The sequence below is a fragment of the Nannobrachium achirus genome, assembly GCF_963921795.1.
Source record: "Nannobrachium achirus genome assembly, chromosome: 10".
NCBI classification, from domain to species: Eukaryota; Metazoa; Chordata; class Actinopteri; order Myctophiformes; family Myctophidae; genus Nannobrachium; species Nannobrachium achirus.
The window spans coordinates 28,648,757-28,670,054 of NC_137819.1; the positions used below are offsets into that span (position 1 = coordinate 28,648,757).

General features: G+C 43.3%; 1 protein-coding gene across 1 annotated transcript; it reads left to right on the forward strand.

The window, feature by feature from the left end:
- Positions 1 to 18,004: 18,004 nt before the first annotated feature.
- Positions 18,005 to 18,469, forward strand: LOC308292933 (polyubiquitin-like; the record flags this gene model as incomplete). Its single annotated transcript, XM_080735357.1, has 1 exon — positions 18,005 to 18,469. The coding sequence occupies one exon, from the start codon at positions 18,005 to 18,007 to the stop codon at positions 18,467 to 18,469; it is 465 nt and encodes a 154-aa protein (XP_080591483.1).
- Positions 18,470 to 21,298: the final 2,829 nt, after the last annotated feature.

Genomic DNA, 21,298 nt, shown 5'->3' on the forward strand with positions numbered 1-21,298 from the left:
TCGAGACCATAGACCCAGTGGTTCTTAAACTTTTTCATGCCAGGGACCCCTTAATTGACGCTTATAAATCCGCGGACCCCCGTTTGAAAAGATATGCCAGGGTCCCAGGGAATACAACATTTTTATGGCTCTAGCAATGATTTTGAACCATTATAATTTCAAGGACCTCCAGTTTGACATGCATTATAGCTAGGGACCCCCAATTTAATGGCATATCTATCGACCCCCACTTTATAACTTTATAACCCCACTTTAAAATAAATGTTAATTAACTCAAAGTGTACAAATGGAACCAAATGGACCCTTTAGAGTCCATTTGTACACTCTGTTACATACCCACATCGTAGCTGGGGACCCCCCTGGAACTCCCCTGGACCCCATTTTGAGAACCAATGCCATATAGACTATTGAGACAGAGAGCAGAGAGCCTGGTAAAACTAACGGGAAGGTTTTGCTCAGGTACAGTATAGGCTACAGTAGACAGTAATGTACAGTTCAGGCTTCATATAGGCTGTAGCATAATAATAATAACTAGCCCTTACCCGTTCAAAGATATGAGCTCCAAAATGATGTGCAGTGTGTGGGTTATGGGATGTGCACTGTGCATACAGTATATGAGGGATGGAAAGTAACTTTAACTGGTGCTTGCATGATAATATGTAGGAGCATCAATGTAAGAAATACCCGTTTCGTTTAATGGAACAACAGCGCCCCTCCCTTAACATGTGTGGTCACAAAAGGTACTGTAGGCTAAATAGATATAGATACACCATAAAAATGCTATTATACAGCATACGATTTGTGAAAGTGACAAACGGGCTTCACAGTTATGTCAGGTGTGTTCATATGCTGATGGTGATGCGATTTCAGATCAATTGCTCCAGCCACCGAGGAGAAACGCTGTTTCATACAGACAGACACTCACTCACTCAGACAGACATTCGCAAAATTATAGTATAGATATGGAATCATAGCCTGGCAAGCCAACCTCATACTGTGCATTCACTCACTCGTTCCTTCCCACAAAGGAATGAGTGAACACAGTATCAGGGATGGCCCACCAGGCTAATGGAATCATGCTGTAATAGATATAGAGTATAGAGACCATAGCCAGGCCAATTGCGGTCACTTGGTCAGGATAATTGTTTTTGTCCAAGTGATTTGTTATCAGTTTATTAATTTTAAAACAATACACGACTGTACCTTGCAAATGTGAGGGTATTATATAACACTATTAAAAATGTAAGAAGGAAGAAAAACCTCCTCCATCTGACCTAAGTGAATATACTGTAGCTAATATAATTGAAAACGCTGTATTGATTTCTCTCTTTTAAAAGAACACAAGTGATCACATTCATGACCATGATTATTGCTTTTTCATTGCTGTTGCGACAAGAGACTGCATGGTGAGAATAAATCACAAACGTGTTTCAGAGTTTTGCATTGTAGCCACTATATAATCTACATGTCTGTATGTCTCAATAGCACAATCTAGCACATGTTCTGTTGCTCTCTCACTCTGGCACACTGCGAGTGATGCTGCAAATGTCATGTGTATTGAGCTTATTGATAGTCAGTCAGCCTAAATTGATCATTCTCTGAGTTTAGCTTAGAGGGCAATATAATATGCGATACACAAGAGAGATAACATTTCAGCAAAGAGAAAAACTAGTCAAGTGAAAAAAGGTTGAATATCCTCTGATCTGAATCAATGAAAGCCTTTTCTCCATGACAGCTTAAGGGAGCGAGGTGCTGAGGACTTATAAAATGTCTTTTCATTTCTGATGATCTATTCTCTTTTTATTGAAGATGAACACCTCATCTCCTGCAATACCTTTTCAGCACTAAGCACATTTTCTGAATCAAAAGTATAATAGGAACTGCATACAAGACATTTAGACTAATGCTTACATCTCTGTCTTTAAGTAGGGGTGATTCAAGTTTAGATCAAGGATGTGACTTTATCAAGGGGATATTTTAAAGCCATCTCAGCTTTGCTGTATTTGATATACTTCAGTGGAAAGATTATAAAAAAAATGTTCAAGCTGGTTGAGCCCTCATAGAGAGATGGTCATTTTAGCACTCAGTTTACATCATTGCGACCGTAGGTCGCATTTACTATCAAAACCTCCACCGGCTGTCCGTCCGTCTGTCTGTCACACGTCACACGTCACACTTTTGCCCTGCTCATATCTCCACAACCGTTGCCCCCATCCATGCCAAATTTTGCACACACACTCCTTACCTGCCAAACTACAACCTCCAAGGACCCCCGGAGCTCCAGGACCCCCAGGTGTAAAAAATGACCAAATGTGCAAAAATGACCACCCCAACGGGGCTGCTCACGGGGAATTCCTGGGGACCACCCACTCCTGGTGCTCCAGAACGGATGCAAAAGTGGTGGCGCCCCCAGTGGAGGACCCCCTCCACTGCAGCTCACATAAAATGCCGTAACTCGGGCTAGGAGCGTCCGGGAGAGCCGGGGCCGGTACCTATTCGTCCACCAAGGCAGCGCGGAGACCCCACCCCTCATTTCTCACATGGCCCTCTTCTAGCGCCACCTTCAGGCCGATTTTTAAAACACATTTTTGGACACTGCTCCAACAGTTTGTGCCCTAAAATCACGCAAATCGCTACACAGTATGTCTACACTCATCCCATCAACATGAATCTGTCCCATATAGCGCCACCTTCAGGCCGATTTTTAAAAACACATTTTTGGACACTGCTCCTACAGATTTTGCCCTAAAATCACGAAAATCACCACACAGTATGTCTACACTCATGTCATCAACATGGATCAGGAAGATTTAGGAAAAACACATTTTTGCCCTATTTGTGGCGATAAGCGACCTACGGTCACTTATCTCCCGATTAGGGAGTCTTACTGGTATGTTTTTACTGGCAGAAGATTTTTACGGTGTGTCTGTTTGTCTGGGGTTAATCTTGCAAACCGCTGGTCCAATCAGTGCCAAATGTCTTGTGCACCCAGTAGGCCAAGGAAGTACGTGTACAGTACGTACTAAATAAGAAAAATAGGTTGCCCATCAACAATGGGCTTTCTCAGTGGAGTGCTAGATACAAAATCCAGTATACATATCAAAGGTTGGAATTTTAAAGAATCTAAAAATGTGCTACCTTTTTGGATTTTTTTCAATTCCTACTTTTGATATACATGTACGTATTTTATGTTTTATATTTTTGGAAATATGTAACGTTAATTACATAATGGAGATGAGAGTAAGAATGGGCTGAAATCTTGCCCAAATTGGGAGTCATTCGGCATAAACCTGTTATAGATGGCCACATGAAGTCTGAGATTCTCATGGGGACAACACCATTGTTTGGCCCCATATTTTTCAGAGATATTTCAATTTCAATTTCTACAGTGACCACTTACAACATATACAACAATACATAACTTTAACAAAAGATAAAGGTGCCAAGAAGTTCACTGAGATGGATTACATATATGTTCCAAGTCTCTGCGAGTTGATTTGCATTTTGTACTGTAACCAAACCCCAATGGAAACTGCCAGTATGGCCCTTTAAAGAGGGTTAAAAAAGGTTAAAAAGCAGATGTCAAAATGTGAATTTATCAATGCTCATTGACAGGCAGTGATGAGGAGTGCAGCTGCACATGCCTGACTGCAATAAGACTTATTGGCCAAAAGCAAACATCTTCTTATAAACATAAACTGTGAAAATAGTTTAATGATATTGAGCTTCTGTCGGCAGCTCTTTTTGATATACCGCTGGCCTAGGCTATCTAGCTACAGTACTTTTTACTTTAATGACATGTTAATGAAAAGGCTAGTCAGCAGCACAGCAAATTTTCTCCTTAAGCAAGCCCTGCATCCGGCAGGACATAAAAATGCTCTGTAATACTGCACACTCAAATGCACCACATGCACGCACAGACACAAGCAATGTGTCCCTTGCTCTCACTCGGCCCACTGTCCCGTAATGATTGTTCGGACACATCATCAGTGTTATAATTAAACCTCCCACTTCTTCCTCCTCTCTCTCAAACGCACAAGCACACTTATGTACCAAACATGACATCCCACACACGCACGCACACGCACACGCACACACACACACACACACACACACACATACACACACACACACACACACACACACACACACACACACACACACACACACACACACACACACACACACACACACACACACACACTAGATTATGGGCCATCAGCTGTGCTGATCTCCTTCTCAGTAGGGAGGCTGGTGGCATTAGCTGTGGGAGCCGATGAACATGTTCATCTGTCCTCCACTGTGCTCCCCCCCCCCCTCTTCTTTCTCTCTACCTCACACTCTTTCTCTGTCCTCATTCCTCATGTTCCTGCCTCTTCCTCCGTTTCCAGTATATGCTCTATCTTCCAATTACAGTACTCATCATAGTATACTCTTAGTATACCGTTGTCATACAGTAACTGTTACCTATTTACTTCCTTTGTTGTGGAAGGGGATTGCATGGTTTAAGCATGTGATGTACTTGCGCTGGGATGTTGCTGGGTAGTGCTCTCACATGCTTCATGACACCATTATGTGTTCATATGTTCAGCCTGTCCTCCCACTGATGTGTGTGGCTGAGCTGCTAACAGAACCTGCTGCAGCCTGTTTGTTTACATTATTGATTTGAAACACAATGACCGGATGTAAATCACAGCCTGATAGTGACTGCACGTGCGTGGGTCAACTATACAGCACCACATGATTTTGGCTACCACTATCCACTCTCCCAAAGAAACAAACAATCTCAAACACACCAATGGAAACACATGCTTGATTCTTCTCAGCCTCATGACAATGCAACATTACTGTACCTCTGAAACCCCTGAATACCTCCCTACTTACAGAACACCTAAAGAGCTTGAGGGACGTTAGCACTTGACCTTTTCCCGGGCAGATCTTCCCATTCATGCAAGTGGAAGAACGTGTCAAAGAGAAAGAATGGGAGAAAAACCCCATGTACGAACAGTATGCATACCCAACGTGAGCATGTGCGTCCACATGTCAGCAAGCACCGTGGAGGACTGCGTCCACGTCATGTGACGCGACCTCAGACCCGTCTGTATACGCGTCAGTGCATAAATAGCGGTCAGGACGCAGCTTTGCGTCTCTGGACGCAGTTTTGCGTCTTCTAGACACGAAACCGCGGTAAGTCTTCTAGACTTACCGCGTTTACAGACGCGATCATCACGGCTCTGTGAGACACACCGCGGCTCCAGACGCGATTATCGGTTTCAATCGTGGCTCTGAATTCCGAGACGCGGCTCAAAGACGGGGCTTGGAGGCTACCGCGTCTGGCTGGAACTGGGAGCGGAGTCTCAGACGTCTGCTGTCTGCTCTCTGCTCTCTTTGTATCTAATCACACCTTGATTCCTTGATTCTATTTGATAATTATTAGTATTATTTATTGTCAATGGAACATGCAATATTCTACCATATTGTCGGCATTATAGTGTGTCATGATAACGTTTTTAGTGAGAAAATATTCTCTCTTTTCTTTCTTTTTTTTGTTCGCAATTTTCACTTAAATCTGGCTATATGTGCGTGGATTCATGGCACGAAGTAGGCCGTTTAGCTCAATCGGTAGAGCTCTCGCCTCGTTGACCGAGGGTCACCGGTCCAATCCCCACTCGAGTCACTCTTTTCACCACCTCCCACGGCTAAACGTAGCTGACTACTAGCCATGTAATAGTCGTCTAGTTTTTATTTCTAGACCGTTATCACACTGTAAAGCACTGTAAAACACGTTTTCAAGCCAAGGACCCCTTAGTTGAGAGAGAGATGAAGCAGGGACCCCCAAGACTCCGAAAGACGCGGCTCGGAGTTATAGACGCAGCTCTCTGAAGGCTACAACGCGTCTGTAATTCCAAGACGCGACTCAGAGACGCGCTCGGAGTTACCCAGAGACGCGTGGACGCAAACGGCCGGCCGTGGACGCAGACGGCCGGCCGTGGACGCGTCCATGGACGAGGCCGCGAAAAAAAGGCAGCGAAAAAAAACCAAATTGGGTGTTTATTGTATGTATTTTTTGATGGAGAATTCAAATATGACCTTCTTTTTTTTGCATAGGACAACTCTAAGCTGCATCAATTGGTATTTTATAATTGCCAATTGTACCCTATCCATCTAAAAAACAAATTGGATGTCTATTGTAGGTATTTTTTGATGGAGAATTCAAATATGACCTTCTTTTTTGCATAGGACAACTCTAAGCTGCATCAATTGGTATTTTATAATTGCCAATTGTACCCTATCCATTTAAAAACAAATTGGATGTCTATTGTAGGTATTTTTTGATGGAGAATTCAAATATGACCTTCTTTTTTGCATAGGACAACTCTAACCTGCATCAATTGGTATTTTATAATTGCCAAGTGTACCCTATCCATCTAAAAAAACAAATTGGATCTCTATTGTATGTATTTTTTGATGGAAAATTCAAATATTACCTTCATTTTTAGATAGGACAACTCTAACCTGCATCAATTGGTGCATCAACCTGCTATCTATCTATCTATCTATCTATCTATCTATCTATCTATCTGTCTGTCTGTCCAGAAGAGAGTTCAGCCTCAGGAACTTGCACACCTGGAACTGTGTCATGACTGTGTCATGGAGCTAAGCAGAACTATGTTAAATACTCACAATGAGTCTGATGGACCAATCAGAGTGGTGGTGGGGGGAGGGATCAGCAATAGACAGAAACTGGATAATGCTTTGTTAAATTTACCTTTTCTGGGCAAGGTCCTTGAAAAAATTATCTTTCATCAATTGGATGTGTTTCTGCAGAACAATAAGGTGCACAACAAATTCCAATCCGGCTTCAGGAAAGGACACAGCACAGAAACTGCACTTGTAAAAGTTATTAATGATCTTAGGGTGGCTGCTGACAACAAAGATGTGTCCGTTCTCCTACTGCTGGACCTAACGGCGGCTTTTGACACAATCGACCATACAATTCTAATACAACGTCTCGAACACTGGGTAGGACTGTCTGGGACAGCTCTATCCTGGTTTTACTCTTACCTAACAGGCAGAAGCTACTTTGTTAATCTAGCTGACTTTGAGTCAAACAAACACAAGATCTGCTCTGGTATTCCACAGGGCTCAATTCTTGGACCTTTATTATTCTCCCTCTATATACTGCCGCTGGGAGAACTTATTTCCACTCACGGTGTGAATTTCCATTTCTATGCTGATGACACCCAGTTGTACCTTTCGGTGGCTCCGGATGACCCCTGTGCTCTAGACCCATTGCTGACGTGCGTGTCTAGCATAAAATGCTGGATGAGTGAGAACTTTCTCAAGCTAAATGAGGACAAGACAGAAGTTCTCATAATTGGTTCTACTGCCCAAAGAGAATCAATAATAAGTAGACTTGGTAACCTGGCTAAAGAAAGTAACACCTCTGTAAAGAACCTGGGGGTGATCATTGATGCTGTCTAGGTCGTCCTCAGACGAGCCCTCCATCGTTGTTTCCAGTCATCTCGGTTCTCCATACATCTGGCTAGCTCATTGGTGTTCTGTGTCCCTACGTCTTCCTTGAGTATGTCCACGTATGTTTTTGTGGGACGTCCTCGCGGCCGGTGACCGTGTGTTGGCTCCCACAGTACCAATTTGCTGGCTGGAAGCTCCTGGTGTCTTTGGCAGTGTCCTGCTAGTCTCATTCTTCTGGTGGCAATTTTCTCGCTTACCTTTGGTATTCCCTCATACAGGCTCTCGTTTGTAACATGTGCACTCCTGTTGATGTTGAGTACTGCACGCAACATTCTAGTGTAGCACCCGTCTAGAGACTTCTGCAGGGTTGGCTTCAGGGTCCAGCATTCACTGCCATAGAGGAGAACAGACTCCACCGTTGCAAAGAAGAAGCTAAGTTTGATTTGGCGGGGGAGGTTAGAGTTCCATACACTGTTCATGCCGTTCAGGGCCCTCCAAGCGAGTGCCTTCCTTACTTTAAGGTCTTTCTCAGTTGAGTCGACCCATGCGCCCAGGTACTTGAAGTCCTTGACTTCCTTCAACACAGCTCCTTCTGTTGTTGTCAGAGGTGAGTGATCAGGTAGGTTATAGGTGATAACCTCAGTTTTCTTAGCGTTTAGCCTGAGACCAACTTTGGCACACTCTGTCTCCACCCTGTTCAGGAGTTCTTGTGCTTGTTCCATGCTGTCGGAGAGCAGGCTGATGTCGTCCGCATAGTCCAGGTCTGTCAGAACTACTGCGGGATGCCGTCTTGACCTCCTTGGTGTTAGCGTGAAGCCAAGCTCTTGTTCCCGTCCCCCTATGGCTTTCCTGAGCGCATAATCTAGAACTATGATGAAGAGGTAGGGGGCTAGGGTGTCTCCTTGCATTACCCCAGCTCGGATGTCAAACACCTCACTGCTGCCATCTGGGGTCACCACTTTGGCCCTTGTTTTTGCGTACATGGTCTCGATAGCCCGGAGAATGTTGGGAGGGACATTGTAGGCCTCAAGGATCTTCACCATCTTGCTTCTGTGGATAGAATCAAAAGCCTTTTTGAAGTCAATGAAGCACAGTACAGCTGCTAGGTTGTTCTTTTTCACCTCCTCTATTAATCTCCTTAATGCCAGGATCTGTGCTACGGTTGTTCTCTCCTCTCGAAAACCATTTTGGTTCTCTCTCAGGTGAGGGTCGATGGCATGCCGTATCCTGTTCAGTATCATTCGGTTGAAGACCTTAGCAGTGATACATGTCAGGCTGATGCCTCTGTAGTTGTCTGGCTTTGAGAGGTCTCCAGCTTTAGGCACCGGGATGATATTAGACAGAGACCATATTTCAGGTTGCTTGTTGTGCTGTAGAGCATTGTTGCAAAAGTCTAGGATGAGGTTGTCTAGGTCGCAGTTCTTCAAGACCTCTGGGGGTATGCCATCCGGCCCAGCACTCTTTCCCTCTCTTAGGGTGGATTTTGCCCTGGCGAGCTCGCTGATTGTGAAGGGTCCATCGTCGATGTTCAGGCCCTGGAGGACTGTCGGTATATTTTCCTCCTCTCCCTCTTCCACTGATGTTCCCAGGAGCCTCTGGAAGTGGTCGAACCATGTTGCCACCCTCTCCTCTGGACTGTGTCCCTCCACCTGGCCCTCCTTGGCCCTCTTCCGCCCTGTCATCTCATTTATTACCTTCCAGGCCTCCCCGTATTGCCTTTCACCTTGCGCTGCCTGCACTCTTCGCACACTTTCCATCACTTCTTCCCCTTTGATGGCGTCGTAGGTGCTGAAGAGAGACTGTTTGGCCTCGTTCAGTGTCTCGCGACCCTCCTCTGTTGGTTCATGCTGAATTAAATTTTAATACACACATTAATCATGTCACGAAGATTGCCTTCTTTCACCTTAGAAATATTGCACGAATTAGAGCTTATCTGTCGCTGAACGATGCAAAAACGCTGATCCACGCTTTCGTTTTCTCTCGGCTGGATTACTGCAACGCACTTCTCTCTGGTCTGCCAAAGAAAACAACTGACAGACTACAACTTGTTCAAAATGCGGCAGCCAGAGTTTTAACTAAAACTAAGATAAGAGAACATATTACTCCAGTCTTAGCGTCGCTACACTGGCTCCCGGTTGTTTTTAGGATTGATTTTAAAATACTTTTACTTGTTTATAAAGCTCTAAATGGTCTGGCACCTTCGTACCTCTATGACTGCCTGCATAGATATGTTCCAACCCGCCCACTCAGGTCCTCTAGTGCAGACCTACTTGAGGCGCCAACAATGAAATATAAAAAATATGGTGAAGCAGCTTTCTGCTTCTACGGACCGACAGCTTGGAATAAACTCCCACTACACCTAAGACAGGCAGCCTCTGTGGATAGCTTTAAAGCACAGCTCAAGACCTATTTCTTTACTCTTGCTTTTAGCTAAATTTTTAAATCCCTGTGCTGCTAATTGACGTCCGCACTGTTCTGAAATTGTTATTTCTCTGCTTAATTGTAATAATTTTAATTATTTCTTTTTATTCTGTATTTTTTATTTTATTTTACTGTTTCTCTGTTAAGCACATGTGCTTCATTTTCTGCTCTGTAAAGCGCTTTGAGCTGCATTTCATGTCATGAAAGGTGCTATACAAATAAAGTTTTATTATTATTATTTTATTAACTGTCCCACCTAAGTCCCTGCTAGTCTGAACAAATCACCTTCCCTCTCATAACACTACTACTACTACTACTACTACTACTACTACTACTACTACTGCTACTACTACTACATTTATATAAAGCTGCTCTTGCATTTGAATTCAAGTCTGACACAAGTTAAGGTTAACTTAGGTAGTAGTTCATTTTGCTGGCTTTTAGTGTGTGAGTGTGTAGGCCCACAAATTATTATAATTGTCTGTCATTAAGTGACTCAAAGGGAGACGTCTAATGGGTGTTTATTATTTTAATATTAACTGTGGGAAGATTATATATTTGTTATTTTGCACTTACAGTGTTGTGATATTATTCCTGAAGGAAGAGGGGTATTTTCACAGCCCAGGCTTTGAACCTAAATGCTGTTTACATGCTCTATAAATATTTATTTCTATATAAAACTCAGTTGTGTGGAGTTATTGTGTGCCTTTTCTTGTAGCTAAAGAGTCCATTTGTTCACTAGACATTAAGTCAAGGTTACTATTTTGAGTTGAAGCCAAGTGTTTACTTTGTGGTTTAACATTATTTAAAAGGCAAATTCATTGTTATGGTTACTTTAGAAGACTGCTTTTGCATTCATGAGTTAAAAAGAGAGCCAAGCTAATTCAAAGAGTTAAGTTAAAGGAACACAAAACGTGACTTAACTCACAGCTGCCATTGGACAGACAGTTATAACATACTCTTATCTTTCACAGAACAGACAATTATCATTTATTTTATCTATTTGAGACATGTAGCTGCTCTAAGGGAAATAGAGCATTAATTTGGGATCAGCCTATTCAATTGATAATGACCAATGGGTGCCAGTTTCTAAGTAGTTAAGCATATTAACATAACACTATGTGGCCTAGACATGGATATTGCCCACTCAACTCGTAATCTACAGAAATGTCCACCACATCACACAGTATAAAACCTAGTAGAGAAATCTGCCTTCTCCTGTATTGTATTAGTGACATTCATTATAAATAGTAAAATAACAGGACAGAGCAGAAAAGGCCTCTGCTTTGTCTTTATTATGGGTGCATTCCAATGCAAATGGATACTCTGGAACAATCTGAAACAATGTATCTTTCCTGTGGCTGTTATAATGAACACAAACAGATCAGAACGTAATTTAACATTAACCAGTTACATTTATCATACAACAATGTAAGGGATGGATTCCTTTCTATTAAAAGCAAAATCATCACCGGGTCAAAGTTGTTGCTTGGTTCTCCCCATATAAAGGCATGTAGGTAACAGTAACATGATATTATGTCATGAATGATAAAAGTAATGTTTAAACACTTTGATGTGTGTGAGTTACTTAAATGCTGATCAATATGTGAATCTGGCTCTTATCAGGTGGGTGTTTTCTCTCCCTGTCCTGTGCTGTCCTCAGTTAAACCAAGACAGTGCTGTTGTGACCAATGTGGAAAAAGCTTCAGCTCAATTTATTATCTCAAAGTAGACCAGAAAATACACACCGGAGAGAAGCCATTCAGCTGTGAACAATGTGGGAAGTATTTTGCTCGGTCTGGACAATTAAAAGATCATAAGCGTTCACATACTGGAGAGAAACCTTATTGTTGTGACCAGTGTGGGAAAAGATTTGTTCAAAAGGGGATTTTAAAAGAACACCAGAGAATTCACACTAGAGAGAAGCCCTATTGCTGTGACCAGTGTGGGAAAAGCTTTATTCGATTGTCTTATCTCAAAATACATGAACGAATTCACACAGGAGAGAAACCATACGGCTGTGTCCAATGTAGGGAAAAGTTCAGTTTAATGGCTGCTCCGAAAGTGCACCAGAGATTTCACACCGAAGAAAAGCCTTACTGCTGTGAACACTGTGGCAAACGTTTCACTGTAAAATCTAGCCTCGTACAACACAAGAAGATTCACACTGGAGAGAGACCTTACTGCTGTCACCAATGTGGGAAAAGGTTCACTCTGAAGACGGCTCTGAAAAGACACCTGAAAATCCACACTGGTGAGAAGCCAGTCACTTAATGACAGACAATTATAATAATGTGTGGGCCTACACACTCACACACTAAAAGCCAGCAAAATGAACTACTACCTAAGTTAACCTTAACTCATACAGTGCCATCCGGCCACAAGGGGCGCTAGAGTGCCAGAAATGTATCCATAGACCTTCATTATAGCTTTCGTTGACCCTCCCCCAACTGGCTTGTGTTTTCACTCCAGTCAATGCTATGGAGGACGAGAGGAGGAAGCTAGCTGACACGTAGCCAAAATGCTAACCCATTTAGAAGCGCGATCTAAAGCTATTTCAGCCGAAAAAAAAACTTTCTCTTTGGGTCTGGGAACACAATCCGGAGAAAATCCTGTCTAAAGATGTGATTTATTATTGGAGTGGGCGGCGCGATGCGGCCGTTAGCGCGAATACGGCCCGTGGATGGCCGAGTCTAAGTCCCGGGCATGGATGGACGTCTAGACCGGGGCTTCGTTGAGGCCTCCGATAAAATAATTCATTTCATTAAAAAAGCCGAACATGTTCGGGATAGGCACACTGGACTACGTTCCGGAAGCGGCGCTGAACATTTGGTGAACATTGGGGGGCTCAAAAATGTATTTTAAACCATTTTTAATGGAATATATCGTCGGACCATGTAAAATGGCTAGCTGGCTAGCGTAGGACGAGCCAGGACCACCCACGACTCTACAAGTAGCTCAGGGTAAGTCAATTAATAATAAAAAAATTGTATTGGATTGAAATAAAGCCGAACATGTTCGGGATAGGCACAGAATGAGTTAACTTGTGTCAGACTTGAATTCAAATGCAAGAGCAGCTTTATATAAATGTAGTAGTAGTAGTAGTAGTAGCAGTAGTAGTAGTAGTAGTAGTAGTAGTGTTATGAGAGGGAAGGTGATTTGTTCAGACTAGCAGGGACTTAGGTGGGACAGTTAACAAAGCATTATCCAGTTTCTGTCTATTGTTGATCCCTCCCCCCACCACCACTCTGATTGGTCCATCAGACTCATTGTGAGTATTTAACATAGTTCTGCTTAGCTCCATGACACAGTCATGACACAGTTCCAGGTGTGCAAGTTCCTGAGGCTGAACTCTCTTCTGGACTAAAGGTGAAGTATAAATAGATAGATAGATAGATAGATAGATAGATAGATAGATAGATAGATAGATAGATAGCAGGTTGATGCACCAATTGATGCAGGTTAGAGTTGTCCTATCTAAAAAAAGAAGGTAATATTTGAATTTTCCATCAAAAAATACATACAATAGAGATCCAATTTGTTTTTTTTAGATGGATAGGGTACAATTGGCAATTATAAAATACCAATAGATGCAGGTTAGAGTTGTCCTATGCAAAAAAGAAGGTCATATTTGAATTCTCCATCAAAAAATACCTACAATAGACATCCAATTTGTTTTTTAGATGGATAGGGTACAATTGGCAATTATAAAATACCAATTGATGCAGCTTATAGTTGTCCTATGCAAAAAAAGAAGGTCATATTTGAATTCTCCATCAAAAAATACATACAATAGACACCCAATTTGTTTTTTTTTCGCGGCCTTTTTTTCGCGGCCTCGTCCATGGACGCGTCTACGGCCGGCCGTCTGCATCCACGGCCGGCCGTTTGCGTCCACGCGTCTCTGGGTAACTCCGAGCGCGTCTCTGAGTCGCGTCTTGGAATTACAGACGCGTTGTAGCCTTCAGAGAGCTGCGTCTATAACTCCGAGCCACGTCTTTCGGAGTCTTGGGGGTCCCTGCTTCATCTCTCTCTCAACTAAGGGGTCCTTGGCTTGAAAACGTGTTTTACAGTGCTTTACAGTGTGATAACGGTCTAGAAATAAAAACTAGACGACTATTAAATGGCTAGTAGTCAGCTACGTTTAGCCGTGGGAGGTGGTGAAAAGAGTGACTCGAGTGGGGATTGAACCAGTGACCCTCGGTCAACGAGGCGAGAGCTCTACCGATTGAGCTAAACAGCCCGCTTCATGCCATGAATCCACGCACATATAGCCAGATTTAAGTGAAAAATGTGAACAAAAAAAAGAAAGAAAAGAGAGAATATTTTCTCACTAAAAACGTTATCATGACACACTATAATGCCGACAATATGGTAGAATATTGCATGTTCCATTGACAATAAATAATACTAATAATTATCAAATAGAATCAAGGAATCAAGGTGTGATTAGATACAAAGAGAGCAGAGAGCAGACAGCAGACGTCTGAGACTCCGCTCCCAGTTCCAGCCAGACGCGGTAGCCTCCAAGCCCCGTCTTTGAGCCGCGTCTCGGAATTCAGAGCCGCGATTGAAACCGATAATCGCGTCTGGAGCCGCGGTGTGTCTCACAGAGCCGTGATGATCGCATCTGTAAACGCGGTAAGTCTACCAGGGCCGCGGTTTCGTGTCTAGAGGTCTGAGGTCGCGTCACATGACGCAGACGCAGCTGTCCACGGCTGTCTCTCACATGTGTCAAGACGTGATGTTTTAGTGTACACTATAAGAGAGGAGAGCTTGTTTTACAGTTGAGTCGGATAGCATCCACACACAAGTCACAGGCCAATGTGTCATTTTATACTCTGTCGAACAACCGTGTCATGTGCTGTAGATAGGCTAGTTTCGGCACATGACTCGGACGTAAGATAGTATAAATCAGGCGAGGGGGAAGAAGAGAGCAGGAAGAAGAGAGCAGGAAGTAACAGAGCGAAAGGGTTGAGAGAGGGAGGGTGTTTGATGACAGTGGGCTCCAAGTCCCAGCTGTACTGTAGCAGAGCTGTATTATTCCCCAGATGGGACCCTGTGAAGGCTGCTAGCGGAAAAGGTGTTAATGTGTCACTTTGAGAGACATACCCACAGATATGCACACGCACGCACGCACGCACGCACGCACGCACGCACGCACGCACATAGTACTTCACATATGGTACACACAAAGAGAGTGGTGATAATAGTGTAGAGACCCACCCACTTACACTTGAGCACCACCAATTACACGCACGCACGCACGCACGCACGCACGCACGCACGCACGCACGCACGCACGCACGCACGCACACACACACACACACACACACACACACACACACACACCTTGCTCAGACACAGCAGTGGTTGGTGACAATAATAGATACAGTGTTTTAAATGGGCACAAAGGAGTGGTCATCATAAATGTTCTATTCAGATGAGTATTAAGAGAATGATCCTTTCATGATGATGATTAGCCACCGCACGTTAATCACACAAACATTCCATAATGAAATGAGATAACAGATTACAGGCTCTAACAATATCACTGTTTATTGCCTTCATTAGTATTTCTATAACCGCCTGTTAGATTGTGATTTGTTAGTGGCTTTATTGCAATCATCCTTTTCTCTTTTATTAATACAAATGATATAATAATCGTCACGTGGGATACATTTTGCGATCACATTTTAAATTGTCCCCAGAAGTGAGATTAGTAAGATTACGCTATGGTGGACACTTTTATTTTGTAACCCACACCACAGTTTGGAGGGTGACAGGTCATGTGGGAGAGATGATGCGCAACGGACTCTAACTTATGACATTGGAAGCGGTTGGTATAACCGTTCTACTCCACTGAGCTTGTGAGGACACCACAGAGTATTTTTTATTTATATACCCACCTTGTTTAGGGATCAGCTCTCACGGTGTCCTGGTAGGAGATCCTGAGAATTATGGGAGGCAGAGCCCATGGGAGAACAACTGCCATTGGCTAATGAGTCCTAGTATTGCAATTAGTTCCAGAGCCATCAAGGTCGTTCTTTCTGGTGTCACAGCGAAGAACGAACGTCTCTGCACTTGCAGCGGGTCTTGAGTGTCCAGTTCCAATGCATAAAAGCAGTCACATAAAAAGTACTGTAATTGAGGTGATATCGCTTTGGATGTGGGGCTATCTCGATGAGCGTGGCGTTAGGATAAAATGTTGGCTGACTGTCCTTGAAAATAAAGATGGCTGCCGATAGTATTATTAACTAGAACCACATTCTGTCGAGGTGCCAACTTGCTCCTCGTGCACAAGTAGGCCATGTATGGCCTTCTTGTGCGCCAGCAGAGCGCGCTATGAGGTGCACTCACCACTGGCATCACCACTGGCGATGCCAGCGTCATCACCACTGGCATCACCAGGAATGCTGGCCCCTCAATGACTGTTAATGATGACATTGCCAGAAATGCTGGTCCCTGGTTGGGCTACGGGCTTAAAGAAAGGAGGACACCGACATACATAGCACATACCCAGCAGATCGCAGTAAGTAACTAACTGCACTCTGTTAAGGTACCAACTCGCACCATACAGGCCTATTTGTGCCTATACAGATTGGGCTAAGGTCTTCAACAAGAGGAGACACCAACATACATACCCAGCCGATTACAGTACTTGCGCGCTCTGCTTGCGCAAGTAACTAGAACTGCACTCTGTCGAGGTGCCAACTTGCTTGTGCACAAGTGAGGCCATGTAGAGCGCGCCATGAGGTGTGCTCACCACTGGCATCACCACTGGCGATGCCAGTGACATCACCATGGCATCACTAGGAATGCTGGTCCCTCATTGCCTGTTTATGATGCTGTTGCCAGAAATGCTGGTCCCTGATTGGGCTACAGGCTTAAACACGCAGTACTTGTGCGCTCTGCTGGCGCAAGTAACTAGAAAGATGTGTGTTGTTGAGGAATGAGAAATGAGGAAACACTTTTAGCCAATGAGGAAAGTGCATAATGGTGACGTCACAAAAAATGGTGGTTCCTCATTGGCTAAAAGTTCTTCCATAAACCTGGAACAGAACAATAGTAGTGTGTTGCCTTATAGGCAACCAAACTAACTAGAAAGTGTGGTTGGCTATTTATAGGCAGTACGTGATGTCAATCTTGCACCACTCCTCCATTGAACTCAATGGACGTTGGGGTTACTCTATAAAGTTACTCTATAAAGAGAGAACTATACTGTAGTGTGTTGCATATAGGCAATCACACTAATAACTAGAAATACTGTTCCTATGAAACAGTGTGGGCTCACATGGAACACCATGTATGGGCACAAAGATCTACCCTTTGGCCGCTCCTCACTGGCTAAGGGCCCTGCCTTTGTACTGTCGGTAATTCTCTTTGAGGAGAATAACCTTGGTCTATAACGTTTTGGTATAACATACTGATATAACATACTGGTCTGGAGCCAACGTGTTGTTGTTATTTATATTATCTGGTCGCACTTGTTGGTGATGATGTCACCTAGAACGCTGCTCCTCATTGGCTAAGGGCCCTGCCTTTGTACCGTAGGTAATTTTTTTGTGGAGAATAAACTTAACCTATAAAGATTTGGTATGACATACTGGTCTCGCCTTTCAGCGAGCCCACAATAAAAAGTCTACTCTGTCTCAGACTTGCATGCCTACCGGTGAAATCATCGGTAGTCAGGTTTGATAATTTTAAATAGGATTTTTATGTATTTGTATTGATGCAATAATTATGGTTCTATTTCAGCAGGCTAACTTTCCAGGAAAATAAGGTTTTTGTAAGCTTGGTACGTCCTCATCGATGATGTCATCGTAGGTGTCTGAACTGTTGACAGCCCACCAATGGGACTGAGTAGACAACAAAACAAAAATGATATTCATGTTCTTTTACTATATTTGGTAAATCACAATGCAAGGTCGGACTTGACTGACATCACTGCCAGCATAAAACAGAGTGTGCGTTCTCTCGCATTGCAGTTTGTAGTGTTGTTACCTCAATATCAAATTCAAATAATCATTCAAATACAGATAACTTTTTTTACAGAAGAGAAGTATTTTCTGACCACTGTTCACATTAGCGTCTCAAACTCTACATAATGCAGATCTTTGTGAAGACCCTGACAGGCAAGACCATCACCCTGGAGGTCGAGCCGAGCGATAACATTGAGAACGTCAAAGCCAAGATCCAGGACAAGGAAGGCATCCCCCCTGACCAGCAAAGGCTGATCTTCGCCGGCAAGCAGCTGGAAGACGGACGCACCCTGTCCGACTACAACATCCAGAAGGAATCCACCCTCCACCTGGTGCTGCGTCTGAGGGGGGGAGCAATGGAGATCTTGATCAAGGGCATGGACGGCGGCAGGACCTTCAGCTTGGACATTGAGCCGTGGGACAGCGTCAAGAACCTCATGGTCAAGATCGAGGACAAGGAGGGGATTCCCCCCGACCAACAGAGGCTGATCTACGGTGGCAAGCAGCTGGAATCTCACCGCACCCTGTCTGAGTACAATATCCAGAAAGGCCACACCATCCACCACGTCATGCGTCAGATCTCCGGGTAGCTTGGCCGGTTGGTTCGATTGCCGGGCATAGCCAACTCTGCATAATGAGTCGCACAGCTTGAGTAACTGAGATGATGTGCAGTAAAGCAATGGTTCTCAACCTGTGATTTGTGATGATTTGGGGGGGTCGAAGATGACAGTGAAGATGACAGGACATTTTTAATACCAAAAAAAGAAAGAAAACAACCATTACTGCATCAAAACTAGACCAGGTCAACCTGGTTGTGCCAGACCCCCTGTCTGTCATCATCATTTATGACATCATGCCTTTTGTAGGCATGTCATCATCATGTCATCATCATATATACCCTTTATATAGAAAACCCGGACAGACAGACCGACATTTGCTTATGTAGGCCTACCCATTTCATGGGTCTGGCAAAAATAGGTAATTACCCTAGGTGGTGTTGGCAAAAGGGCCTTTCTGTGTGGAGTTTACACGTTCTCCCAGTGTCTCCTAGCAGTAACAAATGCAGTAATCCTAGTCTCTATACTGCCTCCCCTTGGCCAGCCGGGGGCGCCTGATGCAGGGGAAAGGAACTGGTTGGAATAACGTGTTCCTTCCACCCTCCTGTCAGGTGAAAAGAGGAAACATGGGCTCCTCATGCATAGAAGGAAGTATGAGGTCAGTCCGTTGTCTCCCCAGGCGTGGCAGAGAGAGAGCAGAAAGCAGGATTACAGGTTAGGTAATTGGCACTGGGTAAGAAAATGGGTTAAAAAAATCGTGGGATAAAAATAATTTAAAAAATCAAACCTCGGTTCGAAGTGAAGCGGTGAATCTGAGTATAAAATTGTCTATAGCTACGGAATTCTGAATTCTGAATGATTTTATCTGGAGGGCCGGATTGTCATGTGAAGCTTGACCAATCCTCATTTTTATGGACGTTTTTAATCATCCAATCATCAGACCGGGACGGACACTACACACACATTCTGGACGTACGGGACAGATAAAACCTGTTCATTCTGGACTGAAATGACCATATATGGACATGGGACACACACATGGGACACATTTACGGACAGATAAAACCTGTTCATTTCGGACTGAAATGACCATATATGGACATGGGGGACACACATTTACGGACAGATAAAACCTGTTCATTCTGGACTGAAATGACCATATATGGACGGGGGACACACAAAGCCACTCCTTGGAAGCGGCTTTCACCGCTTCAAAAAAAAGAAAGAGAAAAAAGTAGGTAATAATCAAACTATACAATAAAAAAAAAATCTAATATAACTAGAAAAATGCAATTCTGGGAAATTGCGAGTGTGGTTGCTTGCCATTTTTGCATTTCCCCATTCAAGTCAATGGGGCTACTGCCGAAGAGGAAGCACCATAAAGTGAAGTGGGCATATACGTCACCATATGACATACGTAACTTTTAGCCAATGAGGAAGCAGCAAAAACTGCTTTTAGAGCCCAGGATTACATAGGCAATTGGCACTGGGTGAAAAAAAGGGTTACAAAATCGTGGGATAAAAAAAGGAAATTAAATAAAACTGCTTTTAGCCAATGAGGAGGCTGCATAGAGGTGACGTCACAAGAATGGTGCTTCCTCATTGATTAAAAGTTCATCCATAAACTTGGACCAATAACAATAGTGTGTTGTCCTATATGCTACAAAGATGCAATTCTGGGAAATTGCGAGTGTGGTTGCCATTTTTGCACTCTCCCATTCAAGTCAATGGGGTTAATCTATATAACGACCTATAAAGGTGACCTCACCAAGAATACTGCTTCCTCATTGGTTAGAAGTTACTCTATAAAGTTACTCGATTGCTGCTCCTCATTGGTTAAAAGTTACTCTATAAAGTTAGGAGAGAACAATAATGTGTTGTCTATAACAACCACACTAATAATAAACATTATCTGTATATCAGCTTTCCAGCTCAAAGTACTTTTAATACAGAGCAAAAATTAAGCACAAGTGCTTACAGAAAAAAAGTCCAAATCATTAACAATATAGCAGAAAAGAAAGGTACATAGAAAACTAGACCAGGTCAACCTGGTTGTGCCAGACCCCCTGTCTGTCATCATCATTTATGACATCATGCCTTTTGTAGGCATGTCAACATCATGTCATCATCATATATACCCTTTATATAGAAAACCCGGACAGACAGACCGACATTTGCTTATGTAGGCCTACCCATTTCATGGGTCTGGCAACAAAACAAAACTACTGGACTCTGTCGAGGTGCCAACTTGCGTCGCATATCTGTTTGGCGTAGCCAATCAGGGACCAGCATTCTTGGTGACGTCACCATCAACAAGTGCGACCTGATATAAATAACACTGGGCAAACAAATACACGACAGATACGCCACCGAACGCAGAATACTTGCACACTCTGCTGGTGCAAATAATTAGTGTGTTTGCCTAACAGGGCAACACATTATAGTCCTAGGGAAACTTTATCTAGCCTATTTCAAGGGTAACTTTTCCGCTGCCATTGGAAATGGCAGGGATAGGGAATCAATAGGGAAACTTTATTTATTACCAGGGTAACATTTCCGCTGCCATTGGAAATGGCAGGGATAGTGAATCAATAGAGACTGTAAGAATATGGACGAACCAGTGTTAATTTTGTCGACTAAGACTAAAAGAATAAAAGACTACAAGATCTTGATATTTTGTCGATAAGACTAGACTAGACTAACACAATTTCAGAAGACCAAGACTAAGACTATTATTTGTGTTATTCAAAACACTAAGACTAAATCTAAGTCTAGACTAATGGCTGTAAAAATTAACACCGGAATGTAACTGTGCAGTGAAATTAAAGCCTTTTAGGTATGGTTTATTTTGACAAAGTAACA